We start from the raw sequence: 19,600 nt of genomic DNA on the forward strand, positions 1-19,600 counted from the left end.
AGGAGAAGCCCCCTAGACCTTGCTGGTCTAACCCGAAGCGAATATTCGATTCCTGCATGGGTTGCATTTGCCAAGGCCTGTTGACTCCAATCCGGAAGCCGACGCCGCCAACAGCGAGATCCTTTGTGGGACAGTCCGTATACAGCTCCTGGTCCACGTGACTGCAGAGTCAAGCTTCACGACATCACCTGATTGCTTCGCGACATCGTCTGGTTCCTTCCTGGTCACTGGCTAGACAGTCTGGTTCCTTCCTGGTTCCTTCCTGGTCACTGGCTAGTGACCCAGACTCTGTCCCCTCTGCTTTCAGGTACTCTTCATCCTCGATCCGCCCTTGGATACAACCGGACACTTCTCTCCTGGTCGCCTGCAGCATCTTTCTCCAAGGCTCCATAGGATTCAGCGACGAAACTCGGCACACTTTGACACCTATGCACCCGCTTCCTGTGGGTGAGTTAACGCGAGTACTCCGGTGCACCTGTGGGTATTAACTATCCTAGTGTCCTAGTTTTCAGTAGCTTTCTCCTAGCCCATCCGAAAGTGTTCTAAAAGAACTAGTTTCCATTTCTTTCGTTCCCATTATAACTCTATGGTAACTCGCGTGTGTGTTAAGACACTGCACACTCCTCCCGTGGGCCTCCTGCTTCCTATCCTTTGGTAGTACAGCGTAGCCCCAGCGATGCCCTAGGCCTATCCTTTGTCCGTGACGTGGTTCTTATACCACTATTTTAGTATATGGTTTTACGTGCCCCTAGAGCTCTACTGTATATTGTGCAACTTATTGTATGAAAATTGAGTATCTTGTTATGTGCTTGTGCCTCTGACCTCATAAAGAGTTCAGAGGGGTTGTGTTTATAATAAATACATATATATTTTATATAAAACCTGTGTGGTGTCCTTTCATTTGGTATTCAAGGGGTTACATATGGCAAAACAGCTTGCTTCACATGCTCTCTGAAGTTTTAGCCTAAGACTGCTTTGTCCATGCTACCACTAGGATAGCTGGTCTATAAGGTTGACTTTACAACCATCACCATAAGGGTTGTTTGGACTGGTGCAAGGTGCTCACTAGAATAGTGAACATCATATACCAGGCCAACTTCTCACACACTGAACCACCAATTAAGTCAATTCTACACATGGATGTACTGCCCGCAGAGCTTTACCTTGTTGAAGAAAAGATTTCCATTAAGATAAACTTTATAAATCTTGTTTTATAGGCTGGATCAAGGTCCAAGTCAAATCAGGCTGTGCATGCAGGTTTTAAGAGCTGTCCAGAAACTGGCTCGTGAATCATCCATCATGGCGAGGGAGACTTGGGAAGCTCTGTTGTTATTTCTACTTCAGGTTAATGATACCATTTTGGCTGCTCCAACTGTCCCTGGTATGTTATTTACTGTTCTTATTTTGCTCACTCATTTTATTACAGTGAATATTTTGCACTATGATACAAAGGATGGCTTTTGGAGTAACATTGACAAAGTTTGCATGACTAACCGTTTAAAGTGAAGGCATAATGCAGTGGTGCAATCTCTATATATAATACAGCCAAACATGTCCAGCTGCAGCAATCCTAGGTAAAGCCAAATTAATTATACAGCATGCATGCCGGGTTACTGCCATATATTCCCAGTGTCATGAACAAATGTGTCAAGCTATTTTTGTGGCGTCATCTACAGCAGAACCCCACACTATGTGATTGGAACAACTCATCTAGATTTTCCTCGGGCCTTAAAACATTTTGTTCGAGGCATATGGGCTGCAGACCACACACTATTGCATAGATCACCATCTGGTGGTGGGCCCGGATGATTACACTTTGTTGTTGTCTTGGAATAGTCTTTGTCTGTTGGATGACTCCTCCTGTAGATCGTAGTGCGCATGGGCATCGACTCCATCTTCAGATTGTTTTTTTCCGCCATTGGGCTCGGATGTGTTTATCGTTCGGTCCCGATCTCTTTTCGACTTCCAGTCCTTCATCATACCATCGATATCGTCTTCGACAGTAATTCCGGTTACCCGCGTCGAAGAAAGGCCTGCGCTTCTCGATTCCAGCGTTCGTCGGGGCTGTCGGGCCCAACTGCGCCATTGGGCCTTTGGCTCATGGAAAGAACACCTTTTAAGAAGTTCCCTCAGTGTGGACACAAATTCCCTCACACTGATCTTCATGAGGTTTGCAATCTGTGCTTGTCTCCAGAGCACGAGAGTCGAGACTGTGATGCCTGCGCTTCGTTCCGGTCCAAGAAGACCATCGGGGACCGTCTAGCTCGAAGAGTCATGGCGCAGTCATCTTCATCGACACCAGACCTCATCATAGACGAGGCTCCGATCGAGGTAGAGTCAGAACAACAGCAGCAGGACGACATCATTTCCGAAGCAGAGGATTCAGCTTCCTGAGCCGAGGATCAATCGGAAGACGACTATCTTCTGCCAGCTGGTCAACAGGTCGTGAGCACAAGCGTCGACCCTGTTCACCGCCCCATACCGGGACATGCTTCGGTTCCACCTTCACCTCTGGGTCCAGGTGCAAACTGACCAAAACCTTCCGACATCCTGCCTTCTGGCTCGGCACGAAGAATATAAAAAAAGCCTCCAGTCGACTTGGGCTCGAGTCAGTCTGTCGGTCCCGACAAGCAAAAGGTCCTCAAACCAAAATTAACCCCAGCACCGAAGCAGCCATCGGCACCAAAACCGGTCGAGCCGAAAACAAGCTCAGCCCCGAAAGACGTTCCCAAGTCTACTGAACCGAAGACCACTCCGGTTCCGAAAAAAGTCGACCCAAAGCCTGCTTCGGCACCGAAACACACTTCGTCTCCGAAGGTCTATAATTCCAAATGCACTTCGGGAACAACAGTTCTGGATCCAAAAAGTGCAGATCCGAGAAAGAAACATGAAGCCAAGTCTTCGGAACCAAAGCCAAAATCCCTCCAAAGACAATAGACACTGTAAAACCTAAGTATTTCGGTCCCAAACAGGATAAATCGGCGCCGTAAAACGATTTTTCAGCAGGAGAGCTTTTCCACCCAGACCCAAAGCAAAAGACTCTTCGTATTAATCCAAAGACTGGACATGTCATTACAGTGCCTTAAAAGAGGAAAATGGACTATCCCAAGCCACCTCCAGTTCCTGCTAAAACTTCCCCCATAAGAATTCCTTCACCATTGATAAGAGATACCAACAGATTTCTCCTTTACACTCACCATCCAGCACACATAGCCTTATACCGCGGGATGATGATGAAGACAATTATTCACAGGGGTAGAAAGTGAGCATCATATAGACGACACAGATGACCCAGACAATATTTCTGGGCCATCAGATGATCCCTGGAAGGATTATAAAGCGCCAGATGCACCAGATCTGCCACAAGATGACGCATACCCTTCTAGACCATCTCCCCAGATGACTCTATTGGTTTTTCACAGCTCATTCATAGAGCAGCCACTTTTCATGAAGTAGACTTACATACAGATCCAGTGGAAGAGGACTTCCTCATGGATACACTACGGTAGTCACATAAAACCACGACCACATTACCAATACTTAGTGGAGTGGTGAGACATGCACCAGAGATATTCAAAGACCCCGTCAGAGCCAGGGTGATTAACCCCAGACTAGAAAAAAGCATAAAGCGGCTCCAACTGACCCGCATACATCAAATGTCAGCTGCCATTGGACTCATTAGTAGTATCAAATGCGAGGAAAAGAGCTTACTCGCAGACAACAGGGGATGCTCCACCCCCTGATAAAAAGGCCAAGCTTTTAGATGCTTCAGGGAAACGCACCATTTCACAAGCAGCCAATGTCTGGAGAATTGCTAACACTCAAGCTTTGTTGGCGAGATATGATCGAGCTCATTATGAGGAATTATATTGCTCTGGCAAATGTTGCATGAGTGATTCTAAGACCAGGGCTACTGACTTAAATCAAGAAGGCAAGGTTATTACAAATACCTCAATCCGCTGTGCATTAGACACTGCAGACACAGCCTCTAGAGCAATAAATACGGGAGTACTGTTGCGTAGACATGCATGGCTACATTTGCTTAAAATTTCCAGGCCTTTGCGCGGACCACGACGGCAAGGCGTCACCTCCACCCGGCCACTAGGATCTCAATGGCCGATGCGATCACACAGGCCCGCAGCACCACGGTAGGCTTCTTGCATGCCAACAGCACTGCTGCATATCCCACCGTCAATCTTGTTGCACACCAGGGTCTGGCCCACGTTGCCTGCTAGCCTGCCACACAACAGCTCTCAGTTCGGTGTAGGCCCCAGCAGGTAATTATCTGACTTGCCCGGTGTATTAGCGCACCGTCCCTCACACTGTGCAGCTGGGAAGGATCCCAGGGGATGGGGGTTCCTCCTGGCAGGTGGGATGGTCAATTGAATTTGCAGCTAGACAGGATTCATACCGGATTAAGGGCCAGGGATGCAGAGCCTGAAAGGAATGCTTCCCTACCAGGAGGACCGTCTAGGGAACAGCTGTGCCTTGGGCAGCAGGTCTGCCCTAATCTTGAAGGCCTTGGGCAGCAAGCTGCTGCACAGGAGCAGGGAGATGTCAGTAGCTTCCACAAGGTCTATTGGGAGGAAGGACTCCTGTACACTGAGGCCAGAGATCCGACTCCTGGAGCCACTAGGAGAGTGGTTGTTTCTCCGGTATATAGGTGGTTCCTACTCACTTTAGCCCATGACATCCCCATAGCTGGGCATCTGGGCCAGACCATAACTTGGGAAAGATTGGTCCCCCACTTTGATTGGCCCCTGATGTTCCAGAAAGAGTTTCTAAGCTCCTGTGTCTCCTGTTGCGCCAGTGGCAAAACAGGAGGGCACCCACAGACCCCCTTAATCCCTTTACCAGTGGTTGGGGTTCCCTTTGAAAGGGTAGGAGTGGATATAGTGGGTCCATTTGATCCTCCCACAGCCTCAGGAAACATATTAATACTAGTAGTAGTGGGTCATGCTACTAGGTATCCTGAAGCCAAATCCCATGTGGTAGCCAAGGACCTCATTGGTATCTTCACCAGGGTAGGGTTTCCTAAATAGGTAGTATCAGACTGAGGTACCAACTACATGTATTCATACTTTAAACACATGTGGAGTGATCTACAAGTTCACAACACCTTATCACCCACAAACCACTAGATTGTTGAAAGGTTTAAAAACATTGAAAGGCTTGATAATGGGACTCCCTGAAAAACTCAAAAGCAGATGGGATGTTCTGTTACCCTGCCTGCTTTTTGCCTACAGAGAGGTGCCTCAGAAGGGAGTAAGGTTTTCACACTGTGAACTTCTGTTTGGTCCCCCTGTAAGGGAAGGATTGGAAAGGCCCCATCATGTACCAAAGCAAGATGTGGTGGACTAAGTACTAGGCCTTAGTTCCAGGATGGCAGAGTACATGCAGAAAGCATCCAAGCACCTTGAGGCTAGCCAGGGGCACCAGAAGCTCTGATTTGACCAAAAACCTGCGCTGTTAAAATTCCAACCAGGGTAACGGGTATGGGTTTTGGAGCCAGTGGTACTAAATACTCTCCAGGACAAATGTAGTGGCCCTTACCCTATCCTGGAGAAAACTAGTGAAGTCACCTACTTATTAGACTTGGGCACTAGCAGGTCCCCCTGGTGGTACATGTGAACTTCCTTAAACTCTATTCTAACAGGGTTGCTGTAACCTTGCTGATGAGGATCAGGAGACCGAGCGAGCCTCTCCCCAACCTGCTCTCTTACATCCCCCAAGATGGGTCAGTGGTTGGAGTTGTCTCTTCAGACACCCTCTCTGCCCAGTAGGAAGCTGATTGCAGACTGGTTCTGCAACAGTTTATCCAGCTCTTTCACTTGACTCCTGGTCAGACACACTGGCGTACCCATGATGTGGACACTGGAGACAGCTTGTCGGTCAAAACAAAAATCTATCACCAGTCTGACCAAGTCAAGGAAAGCATCAAGCTGAAGTCAGCAAGATACTGAAGTTGGGGGTCATTGAGCCTTCTGAGAGTCCCTGACAAATACTTGAGTACCTTTGACTTGACTGTAGGGTACTGGCATATTAGCATAGCTCCTGTAGCAAAAGAAAATACAGCATTCTCAGAACTTGATGAGCACTTGTAGTTTACTGTGATGTCCTTTAGTTTAAACAATGCCCTTGTCACCTTCCAAAGGTCAGTGAATCAAGTTCTTACTGGTTTGGTAAGCTTTAGTGTGGCTTATCTTGATGATATTGCTGTGTTTAGCTCTTCCTGGCAGGATCACCTAGTCCACCTGGAGAAGGTTTTACAGGCCCTGAAAACTGCAGGTCTAACTAATAAGGCATCTAAGTGCCAGATTGGGCAGGGAACTGATGTGTACTTGGGCCACCATGTAGGTGGAAGCTACATCCAACCCCTTCAACCAAAAGTCCAGACCATTTTGGATTGGGAAGCTCCAACAACCCAGACCCAAGTCAGGCATTCCTTGGCTTGACTGGGTAGGTTTGTGAAAGGATATTCGATTTGACACCTCTGTCCTTTCATCAGCAGACGGGGTCTGTGTCAGGCTCATGCTTGCATTGGATAAAAATTCTTTGATCTGCTTCCAGCTACACCTCGCAAGACCGTGGCATAAATCTTATCGCGCCTACACTACTGTAACAGTCTTTACGAAGGAATAAAGAAGACTACTCTGAAAAAGCTGCAGATTGTTCAAAATGCAGCAGCCCGGCTGGTACTGAACCTACCAAGGGGGTCCTCCACCTCGGAGGCCCTCCATACCCTCTATTGGCTGCCTATACACAAAAGGATAAATTTTTTAGATCCTTGTAATAACCTTTAGAACAGTAAAGCAAACTGGACCCAAATATCTCAGGATGAGAATTAAACCCTATGTGACGCAACGTCCCTTGAGATCCTCAACGGAAAATCTGCTAGCACCTCCTCCGTTCCGCCTTACGTCCAGAGGAGGAAAGTCAATGGCGGTCTTTGGAGCAAAAGCGTGGAACTACCTGCCCACCCTACTGAGACTCACGCAGTTAGAAGCCGTGTTTAAGAAAAGGTTGAAAACCTGTATCTCCGCAGTCCCAGATAGCCTGGCCCTATCTCTCATCTGATAACGGCGCCATCAGAGACCACTCTCCTCTGCACTCCGTCTACCCGCCACTTAGTGCCAAGATGCTCCTCGGAGTGATAGCTGTGCTTTATAAGTGACTTCATTCATATGGGTCCAATGCGACTCCCATTAAAGAACTCCTCTGGCAAGATGCCCAATAAAGTGAACTGGACAGTTGGCTGCCACATGGTTTTTGAAACCCTAAAAGAGGCAATGTCATCATCATATTTTCTTAAGGCTCCAGATTACCCTAAGCAGTTTAAAGTGCAGACTTATGCATCTGAGCTGGGGATAGGAGTGGTCCTATCCAAGACCAATGATGATGGACAAGACCAACCCGTTGCTTTCATAAGCACAAGGCTACTTCCCAGAGAGCAGCGTTGGAGTGCCATTGAGAGGGAGGCCTTTGCTGTGGTCTGGTCCCTGAAGAAGCTTAGACCATAAAGGTTTGGTAGTCACTTTCAAGTTCAAACTGACCACATAACTCTCAGATAGCTAATGCAGATGAAAGGATAAAACCCCCAAAACTTTTCAGGTGGGCCATGTCCGTACAGGGATTAGACTTTATACTGGAACATAGACCTGGGACTGACCAAGCCAATGCAGATGGCCTTTCCAGATTTTTCCACTTAGACAATGAAGCGAGAAGACAGATTTCCGTAACCTACAAAGAAGGACCAGCAGAGGAGACTGCAGACAAGAACTGACTTGGCCCCAGCCTTACCTGCCGGTCTGCGGTATCCAGAGATCCTGTGCCAAAAATCGCCTTGTCCTGCAGCCAGCGACCTCGAGAATCCCTGGGAGAACGGACATCCTCCAATAAAGACCGCATCTCTTGTGAACAGCAGCTCTGTTCAAAAGAAACTCCCAAGATCGACTGTGAGCCTGTGGATGACAAAGAAACCCAATGCCTGGAACCACCACTGCACCCGACGCCTACGTCCTGAATCCGGGTGGCCCACCGGTTCCTACGAGGTCCTCCAGCACTCCAGAGTCCAAATCCACCATGGGTTGACCCCACCCGGACTCTCCAACAGCGAGTGGCCCAGTAAGGTGAAATCTGACCTTAAAAGACACCCATGCATCCAGCTGCCCCGTGCCCTGGAGAAGACAACCTGAGGTGCACCCATGTCCCGAGCCCTCCAACTTACTTCCCAGCTGTTGGTTCCTCCTGGAAGTCTTCCTGGACGGAGCCTGCAGCCAAGAAAAGCAGGGACAGTAGCAGAGAGGTAGACCCATATGTTCAATGGGACAACAAAAGGGCGTCCTCTCCGGACTGTTCCTATAGGCTTCATCAGGGCCTGAACTGATCACTGCACATTAACCTTCCATGTCTCCTGTACGCTGCGGGCCTGAAATTCCAGCAACGTTAATTTGTGGGCCTGAGGAGAATAAGGTAGCGAACCACCAGCCAAGGGGGCGGGGAAGGGGACAAAAGATTGGATGCTGTGGGCTATGAGATATGAGGTACTGTTATTAATGCAATCCTGTGCATCTGTCTCCCCATCTCCTTCTGGTACTCTTGATTTGCACCATCCCCCAGCCCTTACTTAAGCAAAGCTAACAAACCGATACTGAAGAGGCACTAGGAATTAATCTCCACCTGGGGCCTGACAGAGGAAGATAAGGTGGGGGATGCCTGCCCTGGGGAAGCCTGCAGACATACACAACACCCAAGGACTTAAAGTATGACCCCACTGGGACAGGGACTCACCCAAACAACACACCCTGACGCAGCAGGTCGCTAAGCACCTGGACGACTGCCCTTGCCACTGATAACCGACTTCAGGATACAACCCAAAAGGGAGCCTGTAGATCAGCAGATGCCCACGGCCCCACAAATAGTTATGGGACGTTTGCGCTCAAACACCACATCCGGCACGGCCATCCCTGGGGGGGGGGGGGGGGGGGGTGTTGGGGTTTGTGGGGGTTGTCGCACAGACTGTCAACTTGTACTGAAATGGCACTAAACAACAAATTAAACAGTGTCCTGTCAGCAGTGAAGAAAATTGGTGCAGCCTTAGAAAGAAAAATGGACAAGATTACTATGGACTAGAACCTACTGCGCTCAGGTCAGCGCAAGCTAGCAGACAAATGCAATACTAAATTACAACTAGAGGAGCTGCAACCAGTCACCCAAGAAAACATGACATTACTGCAGGCACTACTTGGGCGTGTGGCTGCCTTAAAAGACCAAGTGGAGAACTCCGAAGGAAGGTCGCGGCTCAATAACATTAGAGTGATTGGACTCCCGGAGGGCGTGGGGGGGGGGGGGGTGCGACGCAGTAGCATACACAGAGCCCCTGGCCCCCACTGTCGCGTAGCTACACAGCTACGGCCTTCTGTGTCAGCGGGCATGAGCCACAGCCTGCAGGATCCAAGGGCCGATATCCCGGTGGGCCAAGAGAGGGGGTGGTCAGTCCACTGCACTCCAAACCATTGATCGCTCCCAAGGCACTGCCGATCACCCGGTTTACAGTCGGTCGGACGGGGCACGGTCGTCAGTGCAGTCTGTCATGGCCGCCCGTACCACCTTTCTAAGGAAGTGGCCGCCTCACAATCCGGTCCCCGGATCTCGGTCTCCTCCGCGCGCCTGCACGATCGTGGTGGTAGTGAAAGTCAGCGTTCCTGTCCCTCTCCGTTCCGCCGTTACAGCAGCCCGCATAGAAGGCGAAGTGGCGGTCTAAAGCAGAATTCCCGAGCTCTGGCTACGGAACTCGCTCAGAACACTTCCGCCATGATCGATCCTTAGCCACGCCCCCACCAGATGTTTGCAAGTTGTTTCTTTTCGCAGAAGTCTTTTCCAGTCACGAGGTAGGGTGACTCCTCGTTTTGGTGATAGTGCACATGGGCATCGGCTCAATTGTTGGATAGGTTTTTTTTTCCGCCATTGGGTTAGGACTTGTATTGCTGTGCTCCGATTCAAAACAGTCAATTGGGATACCTTTGGTTCACAATTCATTCTACCCATGTCTGTATTGTTTTCGGTCGCAATACTATCTTCTACGTGTCGAAGAACTACTGAAAACTTTCATTGTCCCTAAACTCTCACCGTGGCCTTCAGGCCTAGATTTTCTCTGGTTTCCACTTGAAGATCCTGCATCAAGACTTCCGCCGATTGAACAGACACCATTCCAGTTCTGTCCCAGGTGCCATTCTAAGTACAAGAAAAGTCTCCGCCCGGGTTGAATCAAAGGCACTAAAAAAGTCGCCAAGTATTAAATCTCCCACTCAGCGAGCACGGACCTAAAAGTAAAGATAGAACGTATTCATAGATTCATTTTAGTCAGCATTTATTTGAAAATACAATTAGTAAATATTCATTGATGCAGTATAAAGAAAAAGAGAAAAAGATACACTTCCCTACAAGTCAATCATTCAAACATTCAAACACAACACATAATCCTCATACATTCAATCTCATTCGTCCTGATCCTAAGGGATCCTATCATAACAGCAATGTTTAAAACTATTCTGAAAAAAGGGAGAAACCACAGTTATAGATAAGTCATAGATAACAATGAAGTTATTGCAAGTGTATCAAATTGTCAAAAGGTAAACAAAAAATCAATTTTCAGGAACACATCTAGGGTTCATTTGAGAAAGATAATAGGGTCCAGAGGTCTGTCCCGAAATTATTACAATGTACAAACAAAAAAACTATTTATACAAATATAAATATATGTGGTCATTCCACAGGTTTTCTGTATGGCGGTGCCGACGCGCGTTTCGGTGTATGACCTATTACAGGTCTCACCTTCCTCAGGGCGAATGTCTCCGTGGAGACAGATGTGGGGGGTACCGCTCAAAAGCAATCAAGATACTGCAAATAGAAAACGCAAAGAGGCGAAAGGATATGCAAGATACAAGCAACGGATGTGTAATGTTCAGTGAAACAACACTGCAGGTAAGAACTAAGGGGCTGGTGGACAACGGGTCACCTCGAAGGTGAAATCAAAAGATTATGAGGGCCACAAGGGCCGGACGGGTACCGGGGCGTAACTTCAGGAGGATGCGAGCGGAAGTTGGATACAGGCGGAAAGGAATGGCGTAGATAACTCCGGAACAGATAGGCAGAGTCCTCCAGTCCTCGGGGCTCATAGGCTTCCAGTCGGGTGAAAGAGTTCTGGCGCGGAACGAGCATCTGGGTTTCAGGTACAGAATGCAGGTGCCATTCTAAATACCTGCGCACCTATCTTCATAAGGTCTGCAACCGTTGTCTCTTCCCGGAGCATAAAGAAGAAGACTGCAATTCGCGTCGGTCGTTCCATTCGAAAAAGACTGAGACAGTCGCCCTCGACGTAGAGACATGCAGCGATAGCTTATCGAAGAAACTCCTGATATCTTTGGCAAAGAGGCCGAACAAGAAGAAATTGAGGCAGAAGAGGCCTTTTCCGTTCAGGATTCGGAGTCGGAGATCCCATGATGTTCCATCTGGAAAGGGTGCAGTGAGTAACAAAGCCCCCTTGCACACAAAACCCACTCCAATCTAGCCAAAAGGTTCGTGCCACCTCTGCTATCAGGCCGTGGTAGGCACCAAGACTCCGATTCAAACACCCAACCTTCCGGCTCGGCACTAAAACGAAGTCGAGACTTCCTGATCGGGCTTGATGCCGAGACATTTGGCATCGATAGATAAGAAAGACAAATTCAGCTTGGCAATGAAAATTTCAGCACCGAAAGACAAAGATGCTCCTTTGAAGCCACTGGAGCTGAATCTGGAGAAAATGCAGCACAAACTGGATCCCAACAGAAGGTAATCCACATTAACCCTAAAACTGGACACATTACCACTACACCAGTGATACCATCTCCAATAATGAAGATAAACACCGAGTATAGAAACCTCTGAAGAAGAAAAAGAACATAGCGACTAGTCCTATTAATATTTCTCAAACCACTCCACCCTCTCCACCACTACCTGTCATGCCACCATCAGACCCATTACACCTCCAGGGTCTCCAGACATTAATCAAGAAATAGCTGATAATGAAGACAATGATGAAGCTCGAGATCTAGTCGCCTGCCCTATAGGTGAAATTGTAAAAGCGCCTTAATAGCACATCGCACTGTAAACGCACTGGTAACAGGGCACAGTTGACAAAGTATTTTGATGTACATGGTGCACTCAATGAGATGTTAAAAATGAAAAATGGGGGGCGCTAGGTGGCGCCGGACCAAGATGGCCGCACTGTTGTGAGGCTCTCGCCCAGTCGAGCCCCACTGCCATCCTTCATGCCATCCTGAACAGCCCTAGCTTCTCCTGCTCACCGGCATCTTAATCCCCTCATCGCGGGGACTGCTCCGGTGTCTGCGTCTGCCGCGCCGAGTTCCCGGAGCCGGCTCTACACGGCCTGGAAGGTGACAGCGGCCCCTCGCACACATCCGGCCCCTCGCCTGCTCGGGGGACTTCAGTTGCGACAGCCCGAGGCTTCGCGGCCTGGACGGAGGGTCCCCTCCCCCCTTCCTGCGCGGAGCGGGATCCGGCTGCCTGCTGCGGGCCGCCTCAGAGCTAAAGTGCGTCTGCTCATTTCCCGGATGGTGTGCCAGATCTCTACCGGACCCCCGTGCCTCCTGTCGCATTGCTGACTGCATGTGGAGCCACTAGCGAGGTACGAACGGAACACAGCTGCCTATCCCCGCCTGCCCTGCTGAGAGGGACGCACTTTATTGGCGATTGCTGCGCCGCTTACCTGAAGAGACGCCCGCTCGGCTGCCAAGCCTGTCCCCAGTGATTCCCCTCTGCACTACGTGGGGATCTCCCGCTCAGCCTGCTCTCTGGTGTGCTGGTGCCGACTCTGTGGGGCAACACTCCTCACCCGCCATCTTCCCGCCTACACATCCGAGCGCAGCCATCTTGGGCGGGCTTGCTCCTAGCGCTGATCCTTCGCCCCTGACGCACAGTGGTGCTTAGAGGTGCTGGCTTCCAGTCTTCAACGCTCGCCCTAGTAGTCCACTGGTGGCAATCTTCTTCACTCCCTGAACGCCTGCTGTCCATCCACGTCGCCAACAGTGCTGGTTCTAGTGGGCTCCGCTCAGGCACGTTTGCGTCCCTCTCCTTGTTTCTTCTCCTCGGAGGGCTGGCGACCATTTCTGCTGCTGCGCCCCGGACGCCACTTCGAACCATGGGGCGCAACGATACTAGGCAATCGAAAATCCCATTTGAATCAAAAAAGACTCCCAAAGTGACGTCGGAGGCGGGGAGAAGCCCATCTGCATCGGCCCCCCCAGAGGAGGACTGGAAAACTCTACTGCTGGGTATGAGGCAAAGCCTCTCGTCCATTGACTCCAAGATTGATACCATCAATACCCGTATGGACAGCGTAGTAACGAAACTCGAACTCCATGATACACGGCTTCAGGAGGCTGAGGAAAGGATATCGGGCTTGGAGGATAATGCCACTTCCTCGCATCGCCAACTCACGCACATGGACAAACTGCTCAAACTGATAGCGGACAAGAACGAGGACTTGGAAGCGAGATCGCGCCGTAACAACGTCCGAATTTTGGGCCTTGCGGAATCTACCAACACGGGGAAGATGGAGGTATTTGTTGAAAACCTTGTCACAGACTTGTTTGGTAAGGAATCCTTCTCCCCGCATCTCATAGTAGAGCGTGCCCATCGCTCCCTGGCTGCCCCCCCTCCACCGGGCCTCCCTCCCCGGCCCGTAATAGCGCGCTTCCTCAACTATAGAGACCGCGATGCAGTCCTGCGCCGGGCGAGGGAATTGAAAACTGTGTCTTATGAGAACACAACGCTCTCCTTCTTCCCGGATTTCACTCCAACTGTCCAGGAAGCCAGGCGCAAATTTGCGGGGGTGAAAAAGAAACTGCAGTCCCAGGAAATTTCTTACGCCATGCTGTACCCGGCGAAACTAAAAGTCTTTCATCAGGGTAAACACCATTTTTTTCAGAACCCACAGCAGGCCGAGGACTACCTCAAACACTGCAAGAAGGCCCAACAGAGAGAGGTATTCACCTGCAGACGATCTAGATCGCCCTCCCCGCTGTCACAGCAGGACTGACAGTACATGCTGGCCCACAAGTCGCTTTTTTCACTTTGATAGGATCCCGATGAACTGGACATCGATGTACTGTGGTGAGATCTATGCTTTATTATACCTATGGCTGGACTGAATGAACTCTGAGTGCTCACTAGACCACCTCCGTCCCGTTGAGCTAACTAGGGAGACCTGGTTGTAAGCGGGTGAGAGTAGGGAGGTGGTTGGCAGGTCTGAAGCCCCTAGCTCGGACCCCCCTATGGGTATTCCCCTATGTTCCTCTCCCCTATTGCGGGCTGAGGTCTCCGAAGCCGTCTTTTCGGCCTTTGTTGTAGGTTGGGTAAAGTTATGGGTGGGTGGGTGGGACAGTAATGCACGGCGAGTTGGGGTGGCCGTTGTGGGCGGGATGTTGCTCTTGATTTACACTGTTAATGATGTTCAGGTTTCGAGGGTGTGGGGGGGTGGAGGGACGGGCGGGGTGGCGGGGTGGGAATGTTTATTCACTGTCCTGTGCACTGTTGTTAGCCGACTTCGTGTCATGCTTAGCGGTACACGGTTATACCTGGTAGAATGGGTGACGTGAGACAACCGAACTCTTTGCAGCAATTTAACCTCATGACATGGAATGTTCGGGGGCTCAATGACCCACGCAAGAAGAGGCAAATTTTGGGTTACCTAGATCGGCACGGGGTGTCCATCGCCATGCTTCAGGAAACGCATCTACGGCCAGACGGATCCCCTATGTTTGCTACTAGGTGGGCCTCCAGTAGGGTTTTTTCCTCTTACTCTAATTATGCCAGAGGGGTTACAATCCTGGTTAGACGGGGGATTCGCTTTATACCTGCTGGCACCGAATCGGACTCGGGTGGGTGCTACTGCATGGTGTGGGGGATGCTTTATTCACACACAATCCTTCTTGCATGTTACTACGGCCCTAACACAGACGATACCTCATCGCTCCTTACCTTGTGGGGCAGGATTCAAACCCTTGGTATTAACCATGTCATATTGGGAGGGGACTTCAACACTTCCCTGATGCCCAACCTGGATAGGTCCCACCCCCAGGCTCTCCACTACACGCATTCCCAACGCACACTGTCCGGACTGGTCCGGGACCATCACTATATAGATGCCTGGAGGCACCTCCACCCCACTCTCACTCAGGGTACTCACCACTAGGCGATCCACTCTACATGGGCCCGTCTAGATTATGTGTTTCTCTCGGCTGGCCTTCTGCCTTGGTTAACGGATGCGCTACACTTGGCCAAGACTTTCTCTGACCACTCGCCTGTACTCCTTACCATGCGCATACCGGTCACTGTCTCCCCCTATCTGGGTTGGCGCCTTAATCCTGCCCATCTTACAGACTCTGCGTTCAAGTTTGAATTAGAACAGGACATTCTTGACTTCTTTGAGCGTAACACGGACTCTGTCGCGTCTTTCACCACCGTGTGGGAGGCCTTCAAGGTCACGGTCAGGGGCTGGTGCATTGTGAAGGGTGGGGGCGTCCTGAAATCTCTAAGAGAGGACTTGCGTAAATTGGAAGCTGAACTCCAGTTACTCGAACGGGACATGGCCAGAGACCCACGTGATCCCCTGGCCAAGGCTCATCTCAGGGGCAAACTTAATGAATACGCTGAAGCGGCCGAAAAGGAATGCAAATTTCTGGGTAAACCGTACACCGCCCGACTCTATGGAGAGGGAGACAGGCCCGGAAGAGCATTGGCCTTGGCGGTCAAACCTATTAAGTACCAGAACTATGTCTCGTCCCTTCTGGACGAACAGCAGACTCCTCAATGCGAGCTAACGGAGCAGATGCGCATTCTGACGCAGCATTACTCGGCACTGTACACTTCACACCGGCAGTCCACCCTCGACTTGCAGTCATACCTTGACGACACGGCTATCGCTTGGCTTGGCACCTCCCAGCAGAAGTTCCTGCATCACGAGCTTGAGCTAGACGAAATCAAGGACGCCATCATGTCTATGAAATCTGGCAAAGCGCCGGGTTCGGACGGGCTTCCAATAGACTTCTTTAAGGCGTACATTCACGTCCTTGCCCCTATTTTGCAGCGAGTCTACTACTCCGCCCTGGAACAGGGCGAGTTGCCACTCACGATGCGGGAGGCACTCATAGCTTCCTTGTTGAAACCTGGGAAGCCACCAGAGCACTGCGATTCCTACAGACCTCTGTCGCTGCTCAATACTGACGTGAAAATCCTGGCTAAAGTGCTTGCGACACGCCTGAATTTACTGATGGAACGCCTGGTCCTACCAGACCAGGCTGGATTCGTCCCCAACAGGGCGACATCCCATAATTTAAGGACCCTGCAAGAGGTACTGCAGGACATTAACCCTAGGTGTGAGGCGGCAGCGGTCTTTTTAGACGCAACGAAAGCTTTTGATTCCCTTGAGTGGGACTACCTGTTGGCCCTTCTGGAACGGATGGGGATTCCTTTCTCCTTCCTGGGATGGGTTAGACTGCTGTATTCCAGACCCCAGGCCTCGGTGTTGTTGAATGGCTCTCGCTCAGCCCCATTTGAGATCCACAGGGGCACCAGACAGGGCTGCCCGCTCTCTCCGGTCCTTTTCGCGATAGCCATTGAGCCACTGGCGGCCAAACTCCGGCAGCACCATAATCACCGATCCCTGATCTATCCGGCCAGGCAGTTGCTCATTGCCCTGTATGCGGACGATATGACCCTCTACATCGACAGGCCGAGGGAGAACCTTAACCCTTTACTTCGAGAGATAACCAAGTTTGGAGCCATATCGGGGATACAGATCAATTGGTCTAAATCGGCCCTCTTCCCTCTGACTGACAAAACCGTCCCCTTCCCGTTGGATTACCCCCTGATGTGGGAGGCCGACGAAATAAAATACCTAGGCATCGTCGTGACCAGGGACCGGGATGCCCTTATCAGAGCCAATTATGGCACTGCAATCGACAAGATAACTGACACCATTACTAGGTGGATTCACCTCCCCCTTTCGATGGCGGGACGCATCTCCCTTATAAAGATGGTCATTCTCCCCAAACTTCTTTACCTCTTCACCAACATCCCATATTCTCCGGGTGCCAACTTCTTTCGAATGCTGAATTCGCAGCTGACCCGCCTAATTTGGGGTGGAAAGCAGGCCCGGCTTGGTCTCAAGACACTGATGTTACCATTCCACCAGGGCGGGTTTGATGTCCCGAATTTCCAACTCTACTACGACTGCGCCCAGGGGCACTTCGCCACCTACTGGCTACACCCCCCTCCCTTCATGGCTCACCTCGCGGTGGAAGATGGCTATATGCGTCCGGTTAAACCGTCAGGGTACCTCTACACTCCCGCCCGTCCCTGTGAACGCGACCCTACCACGGTTGAATGTACCGTGCGAGCCTGGAACCGCATTGCGGCCCGGCTGGAGGTAGACTTTCTATATTCGCCGCGCATGCTCTTAGCACACGATCCCAGATTGAGCGTGGCGTGCGAAGAAATTGGCCGTCAGCTTTTGAGGAAATACGCGATGCACACCTGGGGAGACCTATATCTCGGGGGCCAATTTCGCACCTCGTCCCAGTTCTTTGGAGACACAGCACCCTCGGTTATGGACTCCTTCCTGTACACCCGCTTACGCCAAAATGTCCGGACGGCCACACCCGATTTTCCTGCGGAACCGGACTCGGTAGCCCCGTTACATGCTCTCCTGCAGCCCGAACCCCCGAAACATGTGGTATCTATGCTCTACACCAGCTCCCGGGCCCCCCCATCCCCCCCGACGCTCAAAGCGCGAGCAGACTGGGACAGGGACCTCGGAGACCCACTGACGGATGAGTTGTGGGAAGAGAGCTGTTCGCACACATCTGCGGTCACAGGCAACGCGCGACTCAGACTAGCGCACTATAAATTTCTGCACCGACTCTACCATACCCCTGCTAAACTCTTTCGCTTCGGGTTGCGCGATAACGATAGATGCCTGCGCTGTGGCTCCGAGGGGGCGGATTTTTTCCACCTGTCCTGGTTATGTCCGGACGTGGCTTCGTACTGGACGGATATATTTCAGGCACTGGGGGACATGACGGGAGTGGACACCACGCCTTGCCCTAGGATCGCACTACTTGGTCTCCTACCCTCTTCAGTTAAGAAACACCGTAAATTCCTGGCATTGGGTTTTCTGCTTGCTAAAAGACATGTAGCATGTCGTTGGGGTAGGGGCCGTGCACCCAAATTTAAGATATGGCTCTCCACGATGACAACATGGCAGGAACACCTGCACGCATATGCTGATCTGCTCCCCCCGAAGTCGCGCCCTAAGGAGCTTTGGGCCCCTCTGACCTCGTATCTCCTTTCACTCCCAGAGGCGGTCGAACCCCGAGTGGCCGATGAGGACCCTGTTGACTAGATGTACCCCCATCCCAACACCACCCTTCCCCTCCCCCCACTACCTTGGCCCCTCTACTCTCCTCCTCCCTTCTTTGTCCTACTGGGCGCTGCCCCCCCCAAGCACGTAGCTGCGCATCTCATACAGGTTGGAATCACATTGAGAATCTGAACACACACGGGTAGGTCACTACTTCAGCAGTAACACCCAGCCCCTCCCTGCCCCCCCCCCCCCATTCCGCACAACGCTGCCTTGCGGTAGTTAACCCCTCTTACAGATGCTGCCATACCGAAATACCCACGCCATGGTGAGAGTCACCGAGGTCATGACCTATACATCCTGTACAGGACAGGGCCTGCTCCCCCTCCCCCCCCCCCCCCCCCCACCTTCCTCCGCCTGACTGACGGATCTGCACCTAGATCCACGTACTTCTTCCGCACTGTTTAGAGCATCAATGTTGGGACTGTTATCTTTGTTGATAGTTCGTATGCATTATCAAAAAAACGAACCCTCATACCGTATTGCTGTTTTTTGTACATGGCCAGTTTGTCACATTGCTGTCCCACTGAGACATGATTGGACTACTCCTCCCAAAATGGCCGGCATGGAGGGTAGATGGGGACTTGCTGTGGATATATTCTGCCTTGCTTCATCGTTACTGTTTTCATGACCCCATTCGCCTCTATGTCAAAGTGCATATGTAACGCTGCCGGCCTGCACAGGACAGGTTGTAGGCCATTGGCTGTGTACAATCTATTGCTCATCAATAAAGGTTTTTAAAAAAAAAAAAAAAATGAAAAATGGCAATAAAAAAAGAGTTGACAAAAAAAAATGAAGACAATGATGATCAGCTACCTGATCCATGGGATGCCGATAACATTGATCCATCAGGAGACACAGATGCTGATCTTTATCCAGCCAAACCTTCCCCTCCTCATAATAATAACATATCAAGAGATAATTGCCAAGCCAAGTCACTTATCATGAGGTCACTTTACATAAAGAAGACCTAGAACAAATTTTCTTTTTGAAACTTTATGAAATACAGTCTTTGCCCATGTTAAAGGGCACGATGAGGCATGCATTCTAAATCTTTAAAGATCCTGTTAGGTCACGTATCCTCACACCTAGAGTAGATAAAAAATATAAAGGTCC

The 19,600-nt window shown here is 50.6% G+C and overlaps 1 protein-coding gene across 3 annotated transcripts in view; it reads left to right on the forward strand.

The window, feature by feature from the left end:
* Positions 1-19,600, forward strand: part of RALGAPB (Ral GTPase activating protein non-catalytic subunit beta) — a 2,268,266-nt gene that overhangs the window by 174,714 nt on the left and 2,073,952 nt on the right. For all 3 annotated transcript variants that reach the window (XM_078652319.1, XM_078652321.1, XM_078652322.1), the window contains one exon: positions 1,218-1,381. In XM_078652319.1, coding sequence (XP_078508445.1) covers positions 1,218-1,381 — 164 coding nt within the window. The remainder of the gene's footprint in view (positions 1-1,217; positions 1,382-19,600) is intronic.

This window comes from Lissotriton helveticus, chromosome 7 (genome assembly GCF_964261635.1).
Source record: "Lissotriton helveticus chromosome 7, aLisHel1.1, whole genome shotgun sequence".
NCBI lineage: Eukaryota > Metazoa > Chordata > Amphibia > Caudata > Salamandridae > Lissotriton > Lissotriton helveticus.